We start from the raw sequence: 26,192 nt of genomic DNA on the forward strand, positions 1-26,192 counted from the left end.
CAATGCCAAAGAAAGCCCCCAAGAGCAGAATCCCTCTTTCTGGAACAGCACTCTTGAAAGAGCCAAGAACAATATGTCATTTGGTGCCAATTATTGTTGTGTGCCATTTTTTTCCCTTTTAAGTCTATGAGTTTTAATAGTAATGTTAATGACTGACATGATGACAACTTAAGGTGCATAGGTCATAGACCTTCTTGGCAACCATATGTGAACATAAAATGGACTGGATTTTTGAGCATACTAATAGTTAACAAAACGTATTAGTACAAGGTGGGGACATCGGCACAAAAACAGCTTCTTACAGTTCTGTGGCTTGGCACTGTTAGAGTAAAAGTATTGTACAGCTTCTCAGTGGGTCTTGGTTCCCAATTTAGCTGTAGTGGTGTGTTTCTGTTGTTTTTGTTGTGTGCCTTCAAGTCTGTGCCAACTAAGCAGCCACTTCACTCTGGCTAATGGGAGTCCTCATTTCCGGCATGGCCATAACACAGCCCTGTTGACAGAGATGCCATTTGAATAAGGACTACACTGCTGTCTCTAACCTAGGATTGCATATCTTTCCCCAGTTCTGCCTCCAACTGTCCACAAACAGCACACTGAGCTCTGTGCATGAACTTCTATGTGTGTCAGCATCCTGTCCTCAGAAACCAGACTGGGTTCTAGGTCTCATAAAGTGTTGATGGAGCCTGGGGAGTTCTGGGAACGGTTGTCCAAAAAGTAACTTTTCTAAGCTCAGCCATAGGAATTCATCCCTAAAGTGTGAGAGCTGGAGCAACGAGAGCATGATCACAGAGGCAGCATGAATCATGCAACCCTGCTATTCCTTGGTTACATGTGGACTCCTCACATGAGAACCCCTTCACATGCATATTGTGTGAAGTGGGCAATAACAGTATAAAAATGTAAATCAAAATAGCATGATTACATAAACATAACTCAACATTAGAATAGCAAGAATGGACAATACATTAGGAATATCGAACATCAAAACTAGGAGACTGTCCTTAATACAGGCCGGTTACAAATTGGCACTTGGGACATCCGCAGGACGTCCCATTTTAAAAAAGGAGCATCTCTTCTAGACGCCCCTGGGTCTAATATGGACTCTGTCCGTACAATATGGCGCCGGCTGTTCCACACGGCCGGCGCCATCTTTACATATCGGACGCTGTGCGTCCGAACGTGTTGCAGCACCTGTGACATCGCGAATGCGCCCCTGGCGCCTCGCGACATCACAGAGGCGCCACAGAAAGAAGCTCCATTTTGGAGCTTCTTTTTTGCTCCTAAGGGAGCCACGCGGTGTGGCTGCGACGGCTCCCTTACGGAGCAAGCAGCAGCGGTGGCAGACTGCCTCAAAGCGGCGGTCTATAACCCGCCACAGTAATGGCTGAACATAAACTTATGTCCAGGTAGAAGGAAACAGGTGGTGATTGTTGAACTTAAGTGACTCTTGGGGAGTTTCCAGAATGGAAATTTCTTTGTTGTTGCTAACTGCCCTCAAGTTGACTTTGACCTCTGGTGATCTCATGAATGAGGCATCTCTAAGACAATGACCCTGCTCAGTTCCTGCAGACTTAGGAGCTAAGCAGACTGTCTCTTCTGAGTGGCCTGCTGCTGCCCCTTTCAGGGCCAGAGTGGGACTGCAAATAAATAACTACATGCCATGGTCCCAATCTGGCCTTTCCACATGCTGCTCCTTTTTGCACTGAGGGGGGAAAACACTTTTGGCACCGTAGTGATACTTCTGGCACTCCTTTTGGCGTTGCATCATCTGGACACCAGAGGAGTGCTGTGACACCACCTGCCATGTGGTTGGGTGCACAGCATGATGGCATCATCAGGGCAGCATCGAGGTGTGTATGTGTTGTGAAGATGCCAGGCCCCCACTCTGGCCCAAGGCTGGTGTATAACACTGCCTCTTAGGGTCATGTCCTATTTGATTGAGTCTGTCTATCTGGTATGTGATCTAGCTCTCTTTCTACTAAGCATTAAAGTCTTTTCTAGTGAATCATGTCTTCTCATGTTGTGGCCAAAATAGAACAGCTTCAATTTAGTCATCTTGGATTCTAGGGAAAATTCAGATCCGATTTGTTCTTGTACCCATTTGTTTATCTTTTTCTCTGTAGTATCTGCAGTCTTCTCCAGAGCCACATCTCAAATGAGCTGATTTTTTTTCTATCCACTTTCTTCACTGTCCAGCTTTTGCACCCATGCATAGTGATGGGCTAAAATTTGCTATCTAAAATTTCTATTGCTATCTAAAATGTGCTCTTCCATAGTAAATAAGCAGAATTGTAATGGACTTTCCATATACTGGAGATGTTGTGCTTTTTCTGTTTGTATATCCTGTTGTTTTCCCACACTCATAGGCATGAGTGGGGAAGGGATAATTCACCCGAGTAGGCACTATGGTTTTAAAAAAACAAACTGAAATCTTAAAAGGATACTATATGAGGCTAACATATAGCTGCAGTGACCATGACACTGTGGCACTGCTCCAAACTTCTTTATTTCCCTTTTTAATACCCTTTTACTCCTTTGTCACCTTGTGCCACAGCTGCCACCAATCCATGGTGAAGTCCTACTTTTTCCTCAAACTGCTCAATCGGACTTAATACCAAAATATTTTGCTCAATGTTGGTAGTGTGTAATTGTATCTTTGAAAACACTACAGAAAGTAATTTATTGAAACAACATTGTAAGTTTATTTGCAGATTAACTTAAATACAGTATCACTTATGTGGGACATTGCTCACATTTGATACGTTATTGACATACTTTATTTGTTACACTTAAGCTTACCGCACAGCCCCCAGGGACACTCCCAGTGCAGAAGAAAAGGGAGCGGGATGTGAACAGAATGGGGGCTATCATGCATTTTATCACATGCTGGAATGCTGCCACTGCCAGAAGTTCCCATTTCATTCCTGATCCGTCCCATAGGATGCAATTTTCAGGAATTGTTCAGAAGGGTTCTGGAACATTGCCTCCTCTGGGACGCATATGGAACATAATGGGAACTTCTGGTGGTGGCAGCGGTGTTCTGGAGTGCAGTAAAATGTGTGAGAGCCCCCATTCTGTTCTCATCCCACTCTCTTTATTTCCGCACCAGGAGCGTCCCTAGGAGTGTGAGGTAAGCTTAACTGTTTTACCTTTATGATTTCTTGTCCTTATACTTGTTTGTAACAGTAACCCAAAACCATTCAAAATTTTAATTATACTCTTGTTCAGGGGTAGGCAACCTTTTTGAGCTGGGGGCCAGGTTGCTGTCCCTCAGACAACTGGGGGGCCGAAGCCAATAAATAAATAAATAAATAATTTTTAAATAAATAAATAAACTGGGACAAATGTAGGACAAAGTTTTCAAATGGTGGACACTTTTTTTTTAAAAAAGTGGAGGACACGTGAAAAAATTTGCTGGTTTTTTAAAAAATGTTAATATAAAAGCATGTTTCTGAGGCTTCTATAGACAATTGCCCCTGCGCGCGAGAGGCCAAAGGCCCCGGCGGCAATCAGCGTCAGGACCGGGCTGGGGCCGGTCCCAAGGCCTCACTGGGTCGCATCCTACCCCTGCTCTTGTTCCTTACACTTTTATTAACTGTTTGTGCTTCACTTTTCACTGTCTACTATTCTCAGAGACTAACACTTCACTTTCCCCTAGGACACTCTTAGGCCATGTTCCCACGATGATTTAAAGTGAATTGCTAATCGGGTTATATGACTGTTGTTCCCATTTGAAACCAGTTCTGATCGTACTATTATTGGTTTCAGTCATGGTGTAGCAAATACAAAAAAACCCACTCTTTCCTGACACTAGTTCTTTGGTGGTTCTTTTGAAAAGAATCGATTCTTGAACGTGTTCAACAAGTGAGAATGATGGATCTGAAAACCTATCAATATGGAGGGAAGGAACTAATGGCAGAGGGATGTTTACCATCCCTCCTCAGTTTTTGGTAGATCCACCATCCCCCCCCCCCCCCCTGTCAGTGTTGTATTTGTGCTTGTGGTGTGACCTATGGACACATGATTTTAAAAAATTGATAGGAGATTCGATTCATTGATTTTGCAACTACTTGCAATCAGTGAGGCAAGTAGCTGCAAAACCAATTAATTGAATCTTCTATCAATTTATATATATACACACACACACACACACACACACACACACAGTATACACTGGGATATGTTCCAGCCCCCCCTCCCCCATGTATACCAAAATCCATGCATGCTCAAGTCCTATAGAACTCAATGGTGGCATGGCGCAGGCACCTCAGCTGGAACAGCCACAGCCCCATCTGCACAAGGAGAAAAGAGTCTTTGGGAAGAACAGGCACAGTGGGGGGAGGTGCCTGGATCCTGCAAGAGCTGCCCACCTTCCTGGTCCCTGTGCTTCCTGGCCTCCCAAAGCCCCCCCCCCCAAGCCTGCTGCCCCTCAGCTCCCGGGGGTCACTCCCAGCCCAGCCGCCTCCTCTGCCTTCCTCCTGCTCCTCTTCTCCCCCTCCATTGTGCTGCCGTCACTTGTCCTTCTTTTCCTTCCTCCTGCTTCTCCTCTTCTCTGCTCTTCCTCCTCCTTTTCCTTCCTTCCTCCTTTTCTTCTCTGCTTTTCCTTGTTCTCCTTCTTCCTTGTTCTCCTTCTCCTTCTTCCTCCTCATCCCTGCCACTCCCTCCTCCTCTGCCAATGCCACACCTCCCCTGCACTGGCTTGCCATCAGCATATGCTTAAGTCCGCGGGTGCCAAGTCTGCATATACAGAGGGTGGACTGTAGTTCCCAAATGGGCTGCTGCTTACATCACTGATGATGCACAGATGATTTTGCATTTTGCAATGCCTTTTGAACGGTGCAAACTAGTGGGGATGACAATTGTGCCCCAAAAGAAGCAAAGGGATAATGAAAAGATCCGCTTTCATAGTGGGAACCTTTTGGAATTGATTTACCAACACAGAGCAAAGGTAAATTGCAAACCGGTTTAAATGTAAGTGGTAATGAGCCCTTAGTCCTCTCTTGAGTGCTTTTTAAACCTTTAATTGCCTTTCTGTGCAGTATAATCTAGCCTCTCAGGCTCTTCACCCCCTCAAGGTAATTCATGTCTTGACCCTCACTGGTCCCTAACCAACTGTCTATCTTGGGTACCTAAAACTGTTTTAACTGCCCTTCTCCGCAGTATAACCCAGCCACCAAGGCTCTTCATCCCCTCAGGGTGCACTAAAACATCGCCTCTAACTAATGCCAAACACTGCTCTGTTCCCCTTTATATCCCTCCTGGCTCCACTCTCATTGGCTGGCACTTGACCTATCCTGACTGGATGCTGCCAGGGCTTCCCTCTGCCTGCTCAAATCTGCCTTATCTCCACAGATACTAACATAACATGAGAAACATTTCTCTGTGATCTTTCAGAGCAGCAAGTAAACTTGGGCTGTTGGACACACTGCAGAATTAATGCACTTTGACACCCTTTAATTGCTAGGGTTCAATGTTATGGAATTCTGGGATTTGCAGTTTTGTGAAATACTTAGCCTCCTCTGTTAGAGAGCTCTGATGCCACAAAAACTAGAAATCCCAGGATTCCATTGGCTGCAGTGATAATAGCGAAAGTAGTGCCAAACTGCATTAATTCTGCAGTGTGGCAGCAGTCTTGGATAGACTCTTTGGTCACACATTATTATATTCTCGTGAGATTATGAAGAAAATCTATTCAGAATTTAAAATCCACTTAGCCCCTGTAGCTACCATTTCTTCCCCACCCACACGTTTGTGCCAGCATTTTATATGAAAGAAATGACTGTACGTATTCAGATAGAAATTGCTAGTAAGGCTGTAATCCTGACTTTTCTTTTCTTTTTATTTAGGTCATTCAGTTCTGTAATGAAAGCAACCATAACATCAAGGCAACAAATATGCAGAACAAACTATGCAACTTCAGAAGCACCTGGGAAGTCATTAAAGATTCCCCTGACTTTGCCAGTTCATCCCCAATAAATGCGCCTCCACCTGAACCCAGTATCTCATTGCTGCAAACCCAGGACAGAGTTGTATGTTTAGTACTGGATGTTTCTGGTAGTATGGCTTCAGTAAGTTCATTTCTTTCCTATCTGGAATTTAATAGTAATGCAAACACCAACACAAAGGAACTATATCTCTATTCTCTCTCTCTCTCTCTTTCAAACTTAAACTCTAACTCTTCATTACATTAGAAATGTTATGGTTGTTTTACTATATCTGATTAGATATGTTGATTTAGATGCTTCTTAAATGAGAGTGACAGATATATGCTTCAGTGACAGATTACTGATTGAGCGAGATAATCCAGCTTCATGAGAATAGACAGAATGGTCATAATCCTGTTTTGTCAGTGAAAAAGAAATTGTCTCTTTGTCTGTTGTCAGAAGATCTGCAGGGAAAACTGGGGGGAAAAGGGCTCCTTTGATAAGGTCAGCAGGATCTGTTTTCAGGGAGTCTCTCACCTAAAGATGTGAAGGCCCCCAAAAACCCCAGAAAAGTTAAAACAACAATAACACTTTCCCCAGGTTTTTTCCTGACACCTTTCTTGGTTTTTTTTCTGAAAAATTGAAATAAGGAAGAAAATTTAAGACAAGGTGCTCACATATTTTCTAAATCATTTCTAAAAACTATGTACACTATCAAATTATTCTAATTTCTGTGCATTGAATGAGGACAAGCAAGTCCTAGGTTACAAAGTGAACACTCCAATGGAAGAGCAAGATGCATTTCTTCCTTTAGGGGGCACCAAAAGAACCTGGTCTGTGGAGTTTATCACATGAAGGAGATCGGGAGTTTATCCCACGAATATCCTGGAAAAATCATGTAATTACGAGGAACGATTTCACACAACATCGCACAAAACCCACCATTAAAGTGGCCACAAAGAAGCATTAACGCACATCTTTTTACTTTTGGGATTTCAGTGACAATGCATTTCAGATACCACTTTATTTGCACAATTGCACATGATAAACATTTGCACAATTACTTGCCATTTTCACTTTATTTGTGGGATGCTTTAAATGCACTTTAATCTTTCTTTAATGCTGCAATTAGCCTCAGTGTGATAAACTCCTATGCTTGGAAACACACACTAAATCAAGAAATAAGCTGACATGTGAAAGGGTAGATAAGCTTGTTTCAGTTTGAGTAAACCTTTGGTTTTTGGAAGTCCATGATAACTGTGATGATGACAAACATACCAAAGCAGAAGCAGAGACTGATACTGATAACCAGTGTTGCATCTGCACTGCAGAAATAATGCAGTTTGACACCAGTCTAAATGCCATGGCTCAGTGCTGTGGAACTCTGGGAACTGTAGCTTTTTTAATGAAATATTTAGCCTTCTCTGTCAGAGAGTTCTGATGCCACAACAAACTACATTTCCCAGAATTCCATAGCACTGAGCCATGACAGTTAAAGTGGTGTCAAACTGGAACATTTCTGCAGTGTGGATGCAGTCCAGAGCTTGGAAAATGAATCTGGTTGAATTTCATTCCTTAGTCCCTCCTTCCTACCCCCTCCCCCCCCCCCCCCCAGTTTTTTTAATGGGAATTGATGCTTTATGTCTATTTGATACTGTGGAGAGGAAATGTGAATAATTTTCTTTGTTACTAATGTTGATGATTTCTTTCTTTCTTTCTTTCTCTTTCTTTCTTTCTTTCTTTCTTTCTTTATTTATTTTTTTGCCTGCTCCACATAAACTAAAAGTTCAGGAGATTATTACTCCATTTGTTTTAAAAAAGTAAATTCCATTTGTAATAACTGTTTGGATACATAATATTTTAATATACCAGTTGTGATAATTTAGTGCCATATCATATTGTACATAGTCATAATTTATGTTCCTAAAATAATAGAGTGACTTTCAATCTGTAAAAAGGGCCAATGTTGTATTTTCTTCAATTTTTTCCTTCAAAACCTGGAAAAAAACCTGTTTCCCCTCCCCATGGCTTCAAAATTTCTGGACATTTTACAGAATCTCTACTCTCAGTCCCCCCCCCCCCCCCAGCACCACCACGAGCCTTAGTTACTTGTAAGTTTGTCCTTCTAGAAGACTTTCATGTTTTCTGACCAAACCCACATTTCCTATGTAGGAATAATTCAATATATTTTTGTACAAGTGGATTTTGCTCTGCAAAGCTCCAAAGTACAAACAGTGCTCAGAAGGAAAAGAATTCCTGGATAAATTGTTTTAACATGCAGGGATGAAATAAGTGAACATTTAGATCCCTGGTGGAGTGCATGACCCTGCTTTTAAAACAACTGTTCCCACTGCCAGGCCCCCAGCTCTTGCTGGGTGGTAAAATCCCATATCCCTGACAATCCTGACTGGGGCTTCTGGGTGCTTATTGATGGATGGAGATATTGAAATCATTTGATCTGCCTATGTTTCATTAACAAAAGTTTATTAATTTCAGTTTTTCCTAAATAGACCTACATGTCATTAAGAACAGAATCTTTTCAGTAATGGATTCTCTCTTATATAGTATATGTATTCAAGACTCTACATCTTCTCCCCAAATGCAGAGCAACCGAATTACTCGGCTGAAACAAGCTGCAGAACTTTTTCTTCTACAGATAATTGAAGAGGATTCTTGGGTTGGAATTGTCACATTCAATAGTGCAGCAACAATCAAGACTTATTTACAACAAATTATCTCTGACAATGTGCGTGAAACACTTAAAACCTATCTTCCTACTACAGCAAGTGGAGGAACTAGCATATGCTCTGGAGTGCGTACAGGATTTCAGGTAAAGGAGAAAAATGTTCAACTAATCTCCTTTTTGTAAGAGTCAGAAGCAGGGTTTTGTAAGCTTGTTTTCTGCTACTTAATATGGTAGGATTTAAACTTACAGATTCAGATTACAAGAAGGGAAATTCCAATTAACTATTAGAAAGAAATTCCTGATTTTAAGGGATGTTTGTCGGTGGAACAGATTAAAATAGGGGTGGTATTATAAATGCTCCATACCTCTTAGTATTGTGGTCAGGTAATTCTGCCAAGCTGGGCATTTACCAAATATGTCTCCTCCAGAAGAATGCAAAAATGTGCTACAGCTGTTGAGTGGATAAACAGAATCTAGGGAGAGAAGAGAAGGGCAATCACCCTTATGATGATTTATTTAAAGTCTGTCTAGCCCACAGTGTCAAGTTTGATTTTCCACCCTCAAAATAAAAAAGTAGCATATGGTATGCTTCTGTAAATAGCAAACTACAGTGTGTACATCTTACAAAACCCTGCTTCTGACTCTTACAAAAAGGAGATTAGTTTATCCATATTTCATGCCATAAACTGGCTGTTTCTGTAGAACTTAGAAGATGTTTCTCTTATATTTTAACTCCAGGTAGCTTGTTCTTGCATCTGCATTATTTCTGCTAAATACTTTTAAATACTTTTTTCCATCTAGGTGTTTTTACAAAAATATGTTAGTACAGAAGGCTGTGAAATTGTGCTTTTGACAGATGGAGAAGATGGGACTGTAAGCTCTTGCTTTTCGGAGGTTCAAAGTAGTGGATCTATAATACATACCATTGCTTTGGGGCCAAGTGCTGCAAAAGAACTAGAAATGCTGGCAGACATGACAGGTAAAAAAGCAAAAAGGCTGTAAATTTGTGCTCTTAACCAACAAAGAAGATAATACTATGCATTTTTGTTTTACTGATGTTCAAATAGTGGATCATTAGTCCATATCATAGCTTTGGGACCAGATGCTGCAATAGAACTAGAAATGTTGCCAAACAAGACTAGCGTGTGAGTAATCAGAATATTGCTCATCATATAGCACTTGAAAGTATATCAGCTCTGACAGATTTAAAATCTGATCATTATGATTTAAACCTAAAGACTGAAAACTGAGTTCTGCTGGTGGAACAAGGATAATTGCACCCTGCAAAATATTCAGGAAACACATTGGAAAGATATGGGATATCATATGGATCATATGGAAGAAGAAAAAGACAGAAACTGCATTTGCCATTTTCTTCTTCCATGAGCGCACTCAATCCTGGTGTTTAGCCAACTCTTTTGCGACCATGTCAAAACATGCTTGATCATTTGTCAAGGCTACAGTTGCCTAGTAGGGGCTTTTTCACAATACATAATTATAGTCCTACGCTACCACTTTAACTGCTGTGGTTCCATCCTATTGAGCTTGGATTTGCTATTTAGGGAGGAGTATTTAGAGAGATCTAGGTGCGTTACAAATGCACCAAAGGGGCATACTAGGGTTAGGAAGGGGCGTAGTAGGGTTGAGAAGGGGCGTCTCTTCCGGACGCCCCTCAACCCTATTATGGACCCAGTCCGTAACAAATGGCGGCGCCCGTCCACACGGGGGGGCGCCATTTTGACATAGTGGACGCTCTGCGTCTGCACGTCACACAGTAGAAGTGACGTTGAGAGTGCGCGACTAGCGCCTCGCGGCGTCACATCTGGGGAGCAGGAAGAAATGCGATTTTCGCACTTCTTTTTTTGCTGCGTCCGGGAACCGGGCGGTTTGGCTGCTGCGGTTCCTGGATGCAGCAACGGGTGGTGGTGGCAGACCACCGCTTTTCGGCGGTCTGTAACCCGCCCTAGTGATTCAACAAACTACAAATAGTTATGGCAGTTAAAGTGCAATCACAGCACCGGGTAGTGTGACATTTGTCCTGGGCCATCCATGTAAATGTACACGAGGGTGGCTTTTGTTGGGGACAGGGAGAGATGTCTTTATAATTCTTATATAAGATGTCACAATTTGTAAAATTCCTTACATTAATCTGGATGTCGAGCTAGTTGTAAATGTACAGGCTTTGCCATTAAAAATAGGGGGGGTTATTTTTGCTGCATTCTTTTGTATAATAGAACAATGCTGTTTTTTAAAGAAGTTATGGAGCCTAATACAACTATGAGGTTGTCCACGCTGGTCAAAAGGCCCATGTTCCTCATGGCTTCATGTCATCCTGTTTAGATGGCACAGGCCAAAACCCCAGGGGCAGGATTGGGCTAGATCCTAGCAGACCAGATACAGATCTGGTGGATCCATCACAATCTGGAGGTAAATGGCCTTTATCCTAGGTCAATTTGACACCAGATTTCCTGGAAACTTTGCAGCAAACCCTAGCTGTTTAAACAAACACACACACACACACACATACACACACACACACACACACACACACTAGTGCTCCTTACCTTGCCATGCTATTGCTCTCCATGTGGGTGCAGCCAGGCATCCCGTTTCCATGTCAGACATGGTGACAGGAGGCTTCACAGTAGGAACGTTGGTGCGGCAAGGTAAGAAGAGTGTGCTGGTAGCAGGTCCCAGTGTGCCATGGGAATGGGCATGTAAGGACATGCCTGTCCCCTGCTGACCTGGGGACCAACCTGGGTGAGCATCCAGGCCAGCATAGCACAGGTGCAACCCATATCCTGGCCTGTCTGTTCAGCCCCATATCTATGTATAATAGTGGGCCACTGGATGTGCAACTATTCTTGCACAATCTCACTTTCATACATTACTATATATGTACATTTTATTTCAGATTTCAGCTTATCATAATTACTCTTCTAATCATATTTCAGGAGGTTTGAAATTTTCTGCCACTGATACTTTGGATTCCAATGGCCTCATAGATGCTTTCAGTAGAATTTCATCTGGAAGCGGAAATATCAGTCAACAGTCTATACAGGTTTGGATTTCAAAGATTTGGGAGCCAGCAGGGCTTTTGAGAGGTAGTGTTGATAAAAGTTGAAAGTAGTAGCATTCCTGAACTTGGTAGGCAAGAAATATACAAAATACAAAATAGAATAAAATCTGCAGTCTATGTTCATAATCCCATTTTGGGAGAAAGTGAGATATCAACCAACCAACCAACCAACCAACCAACCAACCAACCAACGAAGCAAGCAAGCAAAGCAAGCAAGTAGTTGTGTTTTGTAACTACTGCACAAATTTTGTTGATACATCCTCATTAGTTCCACAACTGACATTCTAATGGCAGCGCTGTTACTTCCAGTCACTACTCTATTTCTATTTTCTTGTTCATTTGTTTTACACTTTACTATTATATGGAATCATGCTAATGAAATATCTTCTGAACAATTCAGACATGCCATCGAAACATGCTACTAAGAAATATGCATCTTTGACTCCAGAGTTTTATATGTGAGCATGAATACCTCCATGTTTCAATTTCAATTTCAATTTCAATTTAAAATTTCCTAGGCAGCATACAGACAAAAACCCCTTATAAACACACGGATACTACTACTAGTAATACTACTAACACCCCATCTTTCTTTTAATATGGGGACTCCAACAAATTTAAAACAGTACAAATAAAAAAACAATACAAAAGTATTAATATTATTATTATTATTATTATTATTATTATTATTAACCTTTATTTATGAAGCGCTGTAAATTTACACAGCGCTGTACATGCAATCTTTTTAGTTAATAAGTGTAACTATACATTAAAAAACATTTAAATGATTTAAAACCATTATACATTAAATCTTTAAAATGTATTAATAATTATATACTAACCTCAACATCTGATTTGCACAGGATTTAAAAGAAGTGCCTTTTCTTCATTCCCACCAAATGAGCCTGAGAGGATCAGAGAGAAGTGCCTCTTCTGATGATCTTAGGGCTTTAATGGGCTCAAAAAAGGAGATACAGTCCTTCATATAACCTGGACCCAAATAAATATATTTCATGAAGACAAAGAAGATTAATTAATGATTTATATAATAAATATATAATATAATATACGAACGATAGATAGATATAATTTATATTTATACTAGGGAATTTTAGAGCTCTTTGACAGAGAAGGCTAAATATCGTATAAAACTAGTTTCCAGAATTGCATAGCAATGAGCCATGTCAATTAAAGTGGTATCAAACTCGATTATTTCTGTACTGCAGATGCAGCCAGTGACATCACAAGTATCTTGAGTTGAGACCAAAAACATATTGTCAGTCTGTACAATTATTTTAAGACTGGCATTGTGTGCTGTCTTGATGATATTCTAGTCAGTAGTCAGGCTGCTGCATTTTGCACTAGCTGCAGCTTAGTATCTTCTTGATAGGTAGTCTCACATAGATTTCATCATACTAGTCTTATCAGAAGATTACAAATGCATGAATTTATATGGCTGGGTTATCTCCAAAAAGTCTGCAGCTGGCAACCAATTGAATCTGGCCCTAAGTATTTCAAGCCACAGATGCCAAGTGGGCCTCCAGTGATAGGGATGGATCTGAGACTACTTCCAGGCAATGCACTTGCTCCCTCAGAAAAAAACAAAACTCCATTCAGGACAGGTGATTTACCTAATTCAAGAATCACCTGTCCACAGAGCCTCCAAATTGTCAGAATTCAGCTTCAGTTTATTGGCCCTCATCCAGCCTATTACAGCATCCCAGAACTGGTCCAGCACCTCATTTGACTCCAATGATAAGGATAATTATTGTTAAACATCGAATGGCATACCAGTTTCTTCCAGAGATATATACCAAACCCCCTATGATCTAAACCTATGGCTTCATGTAGCCATTTAATAGGAAGATGAAACCATCTGCTACTCCACAATTTAATGGTCATGGGGCTGCACAGGAATCCCCTTAATGCTTCTCTCTGCAACTGGCTCTGTAGATATGAGTGGTGCCACTCTGAGATAGTGCCTATCAGTGTTGTCTGGGCTGGATTTTAAGTTATTCCTATATACTAGACATAGCAGTTTAACAGATTAGTTATGTCTGGGAATAGGCTATTGAGGGAGGTAGCACATGGTGCATATTGCCATGCACAGTGTAATGCTCTGCAAGCACAGTTCACTACTCTGATTCTGCAGGAAAGCCCTTTCCAAGCCATGCAGTTATTTAGTGGCCAGTGGGAGGAAGGAGCCATTCAGTCAGTATTCAGCTGCATCTCTGGGAGAAAGGAGCTGACACTGTACTTTCCAGTGAGTACAAATGTACTTACTAGCAATCTCGTAGGTGAAATCAGCTCTCTTTCTGACTGTAAAGCTGTAGCTGGACACTGCTCCAGACGCTTTTTGTTCTTCCCAGCCAAGTGGCCTTCCCAGTGGCCAAAGCAGTCGCTCTAGTGCTTTAAAGCTGCTCTGTGTGTGCGCGTGTGTGCATGTGCACACGTGTGTGTGCAAGACACTGCATGAAGAAAAGAGAAAAAGACATCCTGCTTGTGCAATCCCAGTTTAAACCTATACTTATCACCAATGGAAGTCAGGGCATAGTCTGATTTCAGTTTGACTACCACTGGAAAATGACAATCTATAAAGCACAAAACAGCATTTGTGTATTTAAGACCATTATGGGGTGATGGTTTTATTTTTGTTTTGTTTTTGTCCATTAGTATATCTACACCACAGATACCTTCCAGGCAATGTATCAACTTAAGTACAGTATAAGAATTGAAATAAGATACACAGTCTAATAGATATTTCCTTTTCTGCTGTATTTACTGCTGCTATTAAATTTTATTTTATTTTATTGTAACAGCTTGAAAGTAAAGGAGAAAGCATCAGTCCCCATAAATGGCTGGATGGAACTGTGTCCATTGATAAAACTGTGGGAAATGATACTTTCTTTGTAGTTACATGGAGTTTGAGCATATATCCACCAGGCATTTTTATGATCGATCCCAAAGGAAAAAGATATTCTCAGACTGATTTTGTAATTGAGAGCACCAATGTCCGAACAGCTCGACTCAAGATTCCTGGAACTGCTGAGGTAGAAACTGTTTTTTGTCTTGATTTTTATATTCAACTTAAGTCATTAAAAATGTATCTATCTCTTCTCCGAAATGGGAAAATGGCTGTCTGATGGAGCTTTTGAAATTGCAGCTAAGTACAGATAAAGTAACATGACAGACCATACTAGTATGGGACAATCTTTTCTCGCCAAAGTCATATATGCAGCATTTCATATTTTAACTCTGATTTACAGGCAGGAGAATGGACTTATTCAATTCAAAATACACACACAACAGCTCAAGTCCTTACAATAACTGTCACTACCCGAGCAGCGTCTGCAACTGTGCCTCCAGTAACTGTAAAGTCTTATATGAACAGAGATACCAACAACTATCCCAATCCAATTGTCATTTATGCAGAAGTCAGCCAAGGATTTTTGCCAGTTATTGGTGCAAACGTCACGGCCACAGTTGAGTCAGAAAAAATATCTACAGAGATCGAACTCCTTGATGATGGTTCAGGTAAAATTATTTTGAAGTGTTTGTGGAGCTCCATGCACTTTGTTGTGTAGAATTTGAAGTATTATACAGTTTAGGATTTTCCATTGTACATCTTAAAAATGTTAATGTATAAAATATTATTTTCCTTTGTATTTGTGGTTTATTTTGAAGTATTTGAGATATAAAGCAGTTCAGAATTTTCCTATGTTCATACCTCTTGGAACTGGAGATGCTGGCTGTAGCTCACACACTGGGCTAGATAATGCACGAATGAAGAATCAACTCATTCCAATAAAAGACATAAAATATATATCTAAACATTTATCCAGTAGCATCACTGTGGGCGTGCTGGGGGTGAAGGCCATACAGGTGACACCCCAGGAGGGGGGTGATACCCCAGGAAGGGGGTAACACCTGGTCAACCCCACCCCATGCTCTGTCCCCCGCTTGTGCTGCTCCATCCTCCCAGTGTGTGCTACTTTATCCCCCCATGCACGCTCTGTCTTGCGTCCACTGTCTGGTGCTTTTCCAGGGGGGCAGAGTGGTGTTCATGCCCTCTCCCTGTGCCACCCCCGTGCATGCCACTCCATGCCTCCATCTCTTGCCCACCTTTCCCTCCTTTTGCTGACTGGTGTGTGTGTTGGGGGGGGGGGAAGAGTGGCATGCACAGGGGGGTGATACAGGGAGAGGGAGTGTGTGCCATCCCGGAAGTCCTCAGAAGTCCTGCACTGGAAGTCCCGTTCCCTCTAGCCCTGCCCCCCGCACTGGGTCACATCTGGTATGGGAACACTGCTGCATTTATCTATTTTCATGAAAACAAGGTTGGATTACACAGGCTGTTGGGGTTGGGTTTTTTTACTGATCATCAGTACGATTTTTAAAGATGTTCTCTATGTTTTATGTACTAAGGTGCCGATATTCTGAAGCACGATGGAATCTACTCAAGGTATTTTACAGCCTTCAAAGAAAATGGCAGATACAGCATCAAAGTGCGTGTCCAAGGGAATGACAAGATTGTCAGACGAGTCCGCAGGCAAAGCCAATCTCTCTATGTACCAGGTTATGTGGAAAATGGTGAGGATTAATTATGAAATAACATTGCTGTAAAGGAATGGTGGTAAAAATGAAGCTGAATACTTGGGGGGAAAGTGTAAAATAGTTATTCTTATAGAAATACAGGCTACTTTTTGCCATTTCTGTGCCAGGGCCCATACTGGGAGAAGGGCAGGATATTAAATAAGTAAGGCCTGTTACAGACTGCCAAAATAAAGCTGCTTCGAGTCTCTTTGGAGGTATGCTGTTTAAATGATGCATGCATCCTAAGAATGCGGAAGCTGCACCAAAGCTGCACTCCAGTGCTTAGGAATGGAGTGTGGCTTTGGCGCGACCATCGAACTCTTAGGACCCATGCATCGTTTAAATAGCATACCTCCAAAGAGACCCAAAGCAGCTTTATTTTGGCAGTCTGTAACAGGCCATAGTAAATAAATAAATACCCCCTTGTCTTTGAGTAGGTCATGTAGGCTTATCGTATGGCATTCAAAGGAACAGGAACATAAAGGAACAGAAGGGAACGGAACAGGGGAAAACAGCCAATTTTGAAGGATGATTTTGAACCGTTCTTCAAAATTGGCTGCTGTGGTATGGCTAGTGAATGATTTGGGGACTCCTGGCGGCATCGATGGTGTTCTCCTGTGCATTAACACACATTCCCACCCCCCCAATTCCGTTCCCTTCTGTTCTCTTCCCATTCCTCCGAGTGCTGTGCAATAAGCCTATTGATTTCATAAGGACACTGAGTACACATTTAGATGTACATGCCTACATATACACTCTCACATACAGTAACAATAATTATTTTTTCTGCTACAGTGGGCCCTCGGTATCTGCAGGGAACTGTTTCAGATCTCCCTGTGAATACCAAAATCCCTGGATGCTCACGTCCCACAGTACTCAATGGATACTATGAGCCTCTCTACTCCCACCATGGCAGGCAGGAGGGGCTACCTCTTCTTCCTCCTCCTCTTCTTTCTCATCTTCCATTGCCACTGCCATGGCTTTTCCTCCTTTTCCTCCTCCTTTTTCTTCCTCCTTCTCCTCTTCCCCACCTCCTCCTCCTCTTACCTCTCTCTGTTGCCGCTGCCACCACTCGTCCCCATTTTCCTTCCCCCCCTCCATCTTCCTTGCCTTCCCTGCCTTCTCCTCCTTCTCTTCACCCTCCACTGCTGCTGCCACCACCACTGCCCCCCCCAATGAGCTTGCCATTCATGGATGCTCAAATCCATGGATGGCAAGTCCATGGATATGGAGGACAGACTGTACAATACAGTACTGTAATCAGCCTTGTCCCTTCTAATTCAAGAGATTATTGCACCTGGGAGCTTGCTGTTTTTGAAAAGCTGCTGGATAAGCGTGGCTGCGGTCCAGGTTGCATACAGGATGCACTCACCTGGCTGCAGCTGCATGTGATAACATCTGGTTTTGACTTTTCAGTCCCACGCATATCCCAGCATGGTGTGATAATCTTCTTATTGTTTACAGAATATGCTGAAAATTGAAGAAATATTCCCCTAATTCACAAAAAAATAAAAAAAAAATAATAGCCTGACATCTCTGCTTCAGCTATATTGATGCATCTTATGCAACAAACTGCTTGCTGATTTATGTCATCACTGGGCAGGGGAGAATGTGGGGAAAGATACAGATGCTCCCTTACAATATTGTTTCTGGCCATTTACCACAACCATGCAAAGACCAACCACATCACTCCACTACACTCTTATAGTGCTGCTGTTCCATTATTACTGTTCTGGCTGCCTCCTGTTGCATTCTGAGACTTGTAGTTCAATGAGGCCTAAGAGATCTCTGGCTGAGAATTGTAAATGACCCTCCTTAAACTGAATGCAATAGGAGGCAGCCAGAGCAGTTATAGTGGAATAGCAGCCACTGTAGTGCGGTAATGTGACAGGTGTGCAAAGCTTTCACTGTCAGCCTTCCCACTGAAAGAAGCAGTATGACTCATTTCAGCAGTTCTTCTTCTTCTTCTTCTTCTTCTTATTATTATTATTATTATTTATGGTATTTATACCGTTATGATCACAGAACCACTGGTTTGGGTCAGATCCTCAGAGATCATTTGCCTGACCCTCAAACTCATAAAGATACAAAGGAAGCATGTTCCTAGAGGAGGACAAAATAAGATATATATAAAGGTTCTGAAGGCTCAGAAATGAAAAACAATGGCACAGTACAGACTGCACAAATGCGCTGTGCTGGCGCCGATTTTAGGGTTAGAGACCGCGTGGCAACTGCGCGGTCTGTAACCCTAGCACAATGTGGCGGCATAACAATGCTGGCGTCCCATGTACACAGGTACTGCTGTTGTTACATAAGCACCATGCAGCATCCGCACAGCACCATGCAGCATCCGCACAGCACCGTGCATCGTTTACATCACAAGTGCGCCATTGGAGCACTCGTGATGTCAGACCTGCAGTGAAAAAAGAACCAGGTTCTTTTAGGGTTAGGGACCGTGCAGCCAATGGGACACCGGCATTGTTACGCTGCCACACCAAGCTAGAGTTAGGGACTGTGCAGTGTGCAATCCCTAATCCTAAAATCAGCGTCAGCATGGCACATTTGTGCGGTCTGTACCGTGCCAATATCACCATAACTGATTCTGGGGACAATAAGATAGCAGGTAAGCACACTTGTCAGCTCCTTAGTTAAGAATGTTTCTTTCTTAAGAAGCTACAAATGAAACCAGAAATGTATCTTTTAGGAATATTTTAAAGTAAATTAGAGAATAAATATGAAAAAAATTAGTATCTGTAGCGAGAATAACTTTAAAAAGTGAAAAACAGAGTCCAATAACCATTCTTTATTAAACTATTCGATATAACTGAAATCGGTAGAATAACACAAATAATTAAATACAATTCATTAGCAAAATCTGAGAGGGAATGATCCACATACCCAAATATTTAAAGGAGAAATTGGGTAGAATGGCAATACTTAATTATCAGGACAGGATAATATGCTAGAAGAATAACAGCATATACTATATATGGAATGTATTGTTTAATGAACTTATTGTTTTTGTGTGAAATGTATGTTGTATGTGATTGATTATATTTTATGTGCTTAATAAAATTTAATTTATTTTTTATCATCTTTATTAATTTTCCATAGAATCATTACATTATGAATTGAAGAATTCCTACATCAACTACACATTCAAAACATAGCATGCTATTACAAAACAATCACGTATTCTCATCCTCTCCTTCAACAATCAGATATATTATGTTAATTTCCTTAAACCTTTCCTTATTACAGTTTTAGTTACCGCACCTTCTCATTTTCTTTTGTCTTAAATAAAATTTAATGTAAAAAAGAAAGTTTCTTTCTTAGTCAAAAAAGAAAAATGACAATTTTTTAGCAAAACTAGACTGGACACATCTGAGGAACAGAGTACTGTAATAAGAAAATTTGGAGGTTTGTAACCACATAGTCTGATAAGTTTTCTTTTCAATATAACTTTTTCTCTTAGGTATAATAAAGCTGAATGAGCCAAAGCCTGAACCTAATGAAGATGAAATCCAAGCAAATCTAGGAAGTTTCAGCAGAACAACATCAGGAGGTTCTTTTGTGATGAGTGGCGTTCCTAGTGGGACTCCCCCAGATTTATTCCCGCCAAGTAAAATCACTGACCTTGAGGTAGAACTGAATGAGGATGATGAATTCCTTTTGTCCTGGACAGCTCCTGGGAATGATTATGATTCTGGAAAAGGTAAGTGCAGTGCTGCTAAAGTATGGGACTCTTCTTAGTTCTTCTGAAAAACAGATATTATTTTCTGCATAATAAGGTGAAAATTCAGTACCAGATTCTGTTTATACAAGCAATTCTATCCCTTCAAGATCTTGGAGCAGCAATACCCTGTTCCTATGGAGAGTTTCAACTGGCACATGGGTCCACCACTACCTGTCTCCCTTGGGATTTGCAGGAAGAGGTGCACATATTTTAGGCCAGTAACAGGCAACATGTGGCCCAGCCTTTTGAGGCACAGAAAAGGAATTGAAGGTTCACATACACTGTAGGCTGCATTTTACCCATCCTTGTTCTAGATTAAGGTAAAATCAGGATCAGAGATACTGAAAAAAGGGCAGAAAAGAAGAAGGAGTAGAAATTCACACAACAAAGGGATGTGCCAGAAAGAATCTTTCAGTCAGGTTTTCGGTTAATTCCAAAATCACTATCAAATAATGTTTTGGTAATAAAATTCAGAATAAACAGGGAACATTTAGTTCTAGGGAGTAAGTAGCCCATTCTTATTTTTTATGAGCACTTAAACAACATTGTACACATGTTTACTTAATGTTCATATATTTTTAGAATAGCCAGGGACATAAAAACATCCACTCTGGGAGGTCTTCAGTCTTTAATCTGTGTGCAACACAATGTTGATTAATGTTCATCATGCCATAATCACTAACAGACAATGGGTTTCTCAAAAACAAATCATGCCAGCCAAATCTTCTCTCTTTGTCTGTTTCTCTTTTTGATAGAGTTAGATCTTGGTAGATGAAGGAAATGCTGTGGATGTAGTGTATCTTGATTTTAGTAAGGCTTCCAATAATGTCTCCCATTATATTCTTGCATATAAGCTAGTAAAATGTGGGATAGACTATGTTCCCAGTGGCATCACTCGGGTTGGTGTCACCCTGTGCTGGGGTGGGGGGAATTGCCTTGAAGGCCAGACTACTGCAACCCCGCCTCAAGGCCTCCAGAGTCCTGTATGGGTTGTGCCATGCAGGGCTCCGAAGGCACCTCTACCCCAGCAGCTGCTGCTATAGCAGTAGCAATTGTAGCTATAGTTCTTTACTGCTTCGTACTGAACTAAGCAGTCTCTAAGCAGTTTACAATGTCTAAGCTAATTCCCCCCAACAAACTCATATTAGTAACCTCAAAAGGGTGCCAGGCTGAGGTGACCCTGGAGCCCCTGTATGAAACTGAACTCACAACCTTGTGGCTGTGAGTGAGTGGCTGCATTAACCACTACACTACCAGGGCTCTGCTACTGAAGGGGATGGTGCTACAGAGGGCCCATTTAGGTTCTAGTAGGGCTGCTGGGCAAGCAGGAAAGCCCTTTCTCACTTGACCAGTAGCCCTACCGGATCCTTCAGGTGTACCACCCAATCAGGTGACATCCCCCTCTGGGGTGTCACCCGGTGTGATCCACACCCTCCACACCCACCTAGCAATGCCACTGTATGCTACTGTTAGGTGGATTTGTAATTGGTTGACCAATCGCTCCTTTTCATCTTGAAGAGAATTGACTAGCAGGGTGCCATCTTTATCATTGACTTGGATGATAGAATAGAGGGTATGTTTATCACATTTGCAGATGGAACCAAATGGAAGGGGTAACTAATACTCCAGAGGGCAGGATCACAATTCAAAATAACCTTAACAGATAGGAGAACTGGGCCCAAACTAACCAAAAGAATTTTAACAGGGAGAAATGCAACGTGCTACACTTAGGCAGAAAAAAAAAATGAAATACACAGATATAGGATGCATGACACCTGGCTTGATGGCACCAAATGTAAAAAGATCTAGGAGTCTTAGTAAGACCACAAGGTGACATGAATCAGCAGTGTGATGTGGCAGCTAAAAAAGCTAATGCAATTCTAGACTGCATCAGTAGGAATATAGTGTCTGGACTGAGGGAATTAAAATACCACTTTTTTTTTATTTGGTCAGACCTCACCTGGAATACTCTGTCCAGTTCTGGGCACCACAATTCAAGAAGGATATTGACAATGTGTCCAGAGCAGGGTGACAAAAACGGTGGTATGTCTGGAAACCATGCCCTATGAGAGTCAGTTTAGGGAAATGGGTATGTTTAGCATGCAGAAGAAAAGGTTAAGAGATGACATAATACCTGAATTTAAATATTTGAAAGGATGCAATACTGAGAAAGGAGAACACTTTTTTTGTGTTGCTCCAGAGATTAGAACACAGAACAATGGATTATAGTGTCATTAATCTTTTCTGCCAAAGAGTGCAAAACTGCAAATCCCAGGATTCTGTAGGATGGCAGTTAAAGTGGTATCAAACTGCATTATTTCTACAGTGTAGCTACAACCTCAAAAAGGAGATAATTTAACTGAAATTTCCTCTTTATTTTTCTCCTGTTGATAGTAGCAAGAGTATCCTTTTTGTCAGCAGTGAGGGCTGAGGACAGTAGTGGCACAGGAAATAAGGCCCTCTTTGCTGATATTTAACAATTTGAGTTTTCACTCTGTATGGTGTTTCCTTTGCCAAATAAAACTAGGTATGTACAATGTGTTTTGCTGCTTAGGTCATGCTTTCAGTTTGTAGAGAAAACAGCTAATCTCATCACGCCTAGAGAGGGAACATGATTAGCAATGGTGATCATGTCTCAGGCACACATTAGAGCTGTATGTGATGGACAAGATATTCACAGGGTTCTGATAAGACTATAAGTTTGAAATCCACCAAACAACAACAACAACAACAACAAAAAACAAACCTGTGGGGCTCTACAGACTGCCCCTTTTCACGCCGGATTGGGACCGTGGCAACCTCATGCCATGGCCCCAATCTAGTCTTTTGAGGGTGCAAAAAGGAGCCTTTTTGCACTCTTGAAAGGGTGCCATAGCCACGGTGACGTAGCTATATGGCGCTCCTTTGGCACTATGTCGTATGGACGCAGCGCAGGAGGAGTGTCACTGTGCCCTGGGGGCAGAGTCAGGGCATGAGTCATTTGGATGCGGTGCCCAACTCCTCCATCAGTCCAGCCTTTCAGGCTGGTCTGTACAGGGCCTTAATCATTCAAGGACAGCCATTCCTCTAGGACAAGTGAGACGTCCATCTAGAGCAGGGATTGCAATGGTGGTGGTGGTGGAAGTTTGATAAATGGTGGAAAGATACTTGAAGACAGGGCTGTTAAACGTACCACGTAACTTACCTTGCAAGCCCTGAGCTAGTCAACTGTTTTCAGGTGCTCTCCTGTTGCCAGTAAATGTTGGTATGGCCAGCTTCTACATGGAGAATTGAATGAGGACAATATCCTTCAACTTTGACAGCAAAATGCCCAGTTGTCATTGTTAGCTTTGAAGTATGAGAAGACATATTTTAACACACACACGTTGTTTACTTTTTATTTTGCAGCTGAAAGATATGAAATAAAAATGAGTGAAAATCCCTTGGAATTAAGAGATGTTAGCTTTAATACTGCTACTTCTCTGAACACTTCTGCCCTGATACCAGAAGTTGCTGGGGTCAGACAGTCCTTTCTGTATAAATCAGAGAACTTGACAAAAGAAAACGGCACCTCCATCTACTTTGCCATGCGTGCCATCGATGACAGCAACAATGTTGGAGAACCATCTAATATCGCAAGAGCGGTTTTGCTGCTTGCTGCACTGCCTGTTCCCACTGGTCCTGCTGGAACTACTTCAGATGACATACATAATACTCCCCAAAGTTCACCAGGCACACACACTACTCCTTCTCATGGAAAAACCACTTACCCAGCTGCTTCTGATGATGGAAACAAGAACAGTGTGTTAAATACGACTACTGTAATTGTAATCATAGTATGTCTTGCTGTAATTGTTATTTGTGCCATTGTTAGCATAACAATATGTGTTTTAAATAAGCGAAAAAGCAGACACCCTCAGACTGGAATGTAATATGAACACCATGGATGAAATTGCTTCCCAATGAAATTGCTTCCCAATGAGTAGCCAGGTGTATTTTCCCATTTGTTGGTTTTGCACACATCTGTGGTCCAAAATAAGTGTAGCATCATTAGTGCCATCTCTTAAACCAGGGTCTCCTCTATTTGCATATAGCACAGGCCTGCAGAACTGAGGATCATAAAAACTTATTTTAAAATGTATGCTGGTTTTATAAGAATGTGGCATTCTAAATCCAAAAATGGCCTCAGACATGCTCCATCACATAGATTTTTTTCAAAATGTTTTCATGTTTCTCTGCTGTAATATATGACTGAATAAAATGATCCTTCAAAAACAATTATCCTGCAAAGAGTGAGAAAGGGGTTAAAGTCTGCCAATAGACTTTCAAAATTCTTTAATTTGCTGATATGAAAAAAAATCCATTCAAAAGCACTAAAAGAAATCACACTGGGACAACAGTGTCTGCATTTAATCAAAGATGAGTAACAACTGAATTGATAAAATATTTTGAAAGAGCTGTGTGCGTTATTACATTTTTAGTGTGGTTTTTTTTAATCCAGCACCCCAAAATAACATTAAAAACTACAGGGTTGAAAAAAGTTTTTTTTTCATTGCAGGTCTGTGTAATGTGAAAAGTAAGGACCTCATTTGGATAAGTGGACAGGGGGACTGGGTGCTAAACCTGTTGAGATTTACATTCCCTTCCCCTCCTGGTGTTATGTTGATCCATGTAGTTTCCTCCTTTGTGCTGCTCTAGTTGTGACTCCTTAGTGAGCTGTGATTCAGGGACGTAGCCAGGATTTTAGGAAGGGGGGGGGGTCCAGACTAAGTGCCACCATTATAATGGGGCTTGGGTGCGGCAGCACAGCAGCATGCATCATTCATTTTTCTAATGGAAGGGGGGGCGGACCCCAAGAACCCCCCCCCCCCCGGCTACATCCCTGTGTGATTGGAGAAAAAGACTTGAAGGCAAGAGTTTAAGCTGCAAAAGTCAGACTCTATGAATGCAGGACACCCGGAATTAAACAACTAGGGCCAACACTGCTATATCTAGTTTGGCCCTGAATGTTAAATCTCAACAAGACTTTCAGTGGCTTATCTGGGAATATGTCCTTGGAAATGAGGATCTCTGAAATCAAATTTTGATTCTAGGCCTTTAAAACCATTATAAATAAAGAAGAAAATTTTAAAAAAGGAATTATTGCTTCCCTTTGTATAATTAAATTTGCTGAATTTTTACAGGTTTTCATAGAAATAAACAAGCTAATTCCACAACTTGTTTGGCCCCTAGGTTTTTTTTATTTTTGGGAATTGCAGCTGTTCCAGTTTTGTTTATTGAATCAGAGAACAGAATTACACTTTAGAAATGAAGTGGAGTTATTACGAAAAATGTCATCTCTGTGTTGATCCCCCTCTCCATTTCTTCTCCATAAAATCGGTACCTGCCCACCACTGCCACTCCTATATCCTGGTGCCATTTTATTACATCTAATAATAATTTAATAATTTTGGGTTAGATAAACCATTTCCCCTCATGTATCAAAAAAGTGATTGCTTAGTAAACATCCCACATTGTTATGCATTTCCCTCCTTCATGTGCAGCAACCAGTGATATAGATCTGGAGTGGAAAAATAAAAGATCTTAATGACAATGCAATCCACAACAGGATTATTACATATAATATAGAGGGAAAAAGAGAATTCAGGACAAGAGGTACCAGTTTCAGTAGCAGATCTATGTATTTGTGCAACTTCTGTGTCATTTCTAATGGCATCTTTGGGTCAAGAAATAAATGTTTCGGATGGATTACAACATACTAACAAAAGTATCAACACCAACACATGTGATGTTGTTACTGTGATGCTACAAATAATATCATACAAAGGCAGGAGCTTTGGTTGGTTTTTGCAGATGCCATGTTGCTACCCCGAAGTTTTATTTCCTTCATTTTTGGTATAGTAGAGATGTCAAAGTTATGTTTGGGTGTGGTGCTTAATTGTGCAGCAAAAGTAGTTTAAAGAAAAGTGAGAGAACATTTATTAGATGAATTTCACTTAAAAAGAGGACGTTAAACCTGGGGTATTATGCATGCTTGTGTGTGAGAGAAGATGGCAGTGATGAAGAAACTGAAGTCTTCATGTGAGTATCACTTCAGACAAGATAAAGAAAGGTATGCCCCCTCCAAGCAATAACATGTCAGCAAGTTTTATTGGAACTTGAATGGCAAGAATATAAAGTAAATTCTGTGATGGGCAG

General features: G+C 41.3%; 1 protein-coding gene across 1 annotated transcript in view; it reads left to right on the forward strand.

Moving 5' to 3' along the window:
- The window catches only part of LOC121928116 (calcium-activated chloride channel regulator 1-like), a 39,629-nt gene extending 15,650 nt beyond the window's left edge, over positions 1-23,979 (forward strand). Inside the window, exons 6-14 of the mRNA XM_042462410.1 lie at positions 5,847-6,068; positions 8,530-8,754; positions 9,412-9,589; positions 11,565-11,671; positions 14,509-14,739; positions 14,956-15,223; positions 16,112-16,276; positions 19,755-19,994; positions 23,403-23,979. Of these exons, the coding sequence (XP_042318344.1) occupies positions 5,847-6,068; positions 8,530-8,754; positions 9,412-9,589; positions 11,565-11,671; positions 14,509-14,739; positions 14,956-15,223; positions 16,112-16,276; positions 19,755-19,994; positions 23,403-23,926 (2,160 nt within the window). The 3' untranslated portion in view covers positions 23,927-23,979. The remainder of the gene's footprint in view (positions 1-5,846; positions 6,069-8,529; positions 8,755-9,411; positions 9,590-11,564; positions 11,672-14,508; positions 14,740-14,955; positions 15,224-16,111; positions 16,277-19,754; positions 19,995-23,402) is intronic.
- Positions 23,980-26,192: the final 2,213 nt, after the last annotated feature.

Source organism: Sceloporus undulatus, chromosome 4 (genome assembly GCF_019175285.1).
Source record: "Sceloporus undulatus isolate JIND9_A2432 ecotype Alabama chromosome 4, SceUnd_v1.1, whole genome shotgun sequence".
Taxonomy (NCBI): Eukaryota; Metazoa; Chordata; class Lepidosauria; order Squamata; family Phrynosomatidae; genus Sceloporus; species Sceloporus undulatus.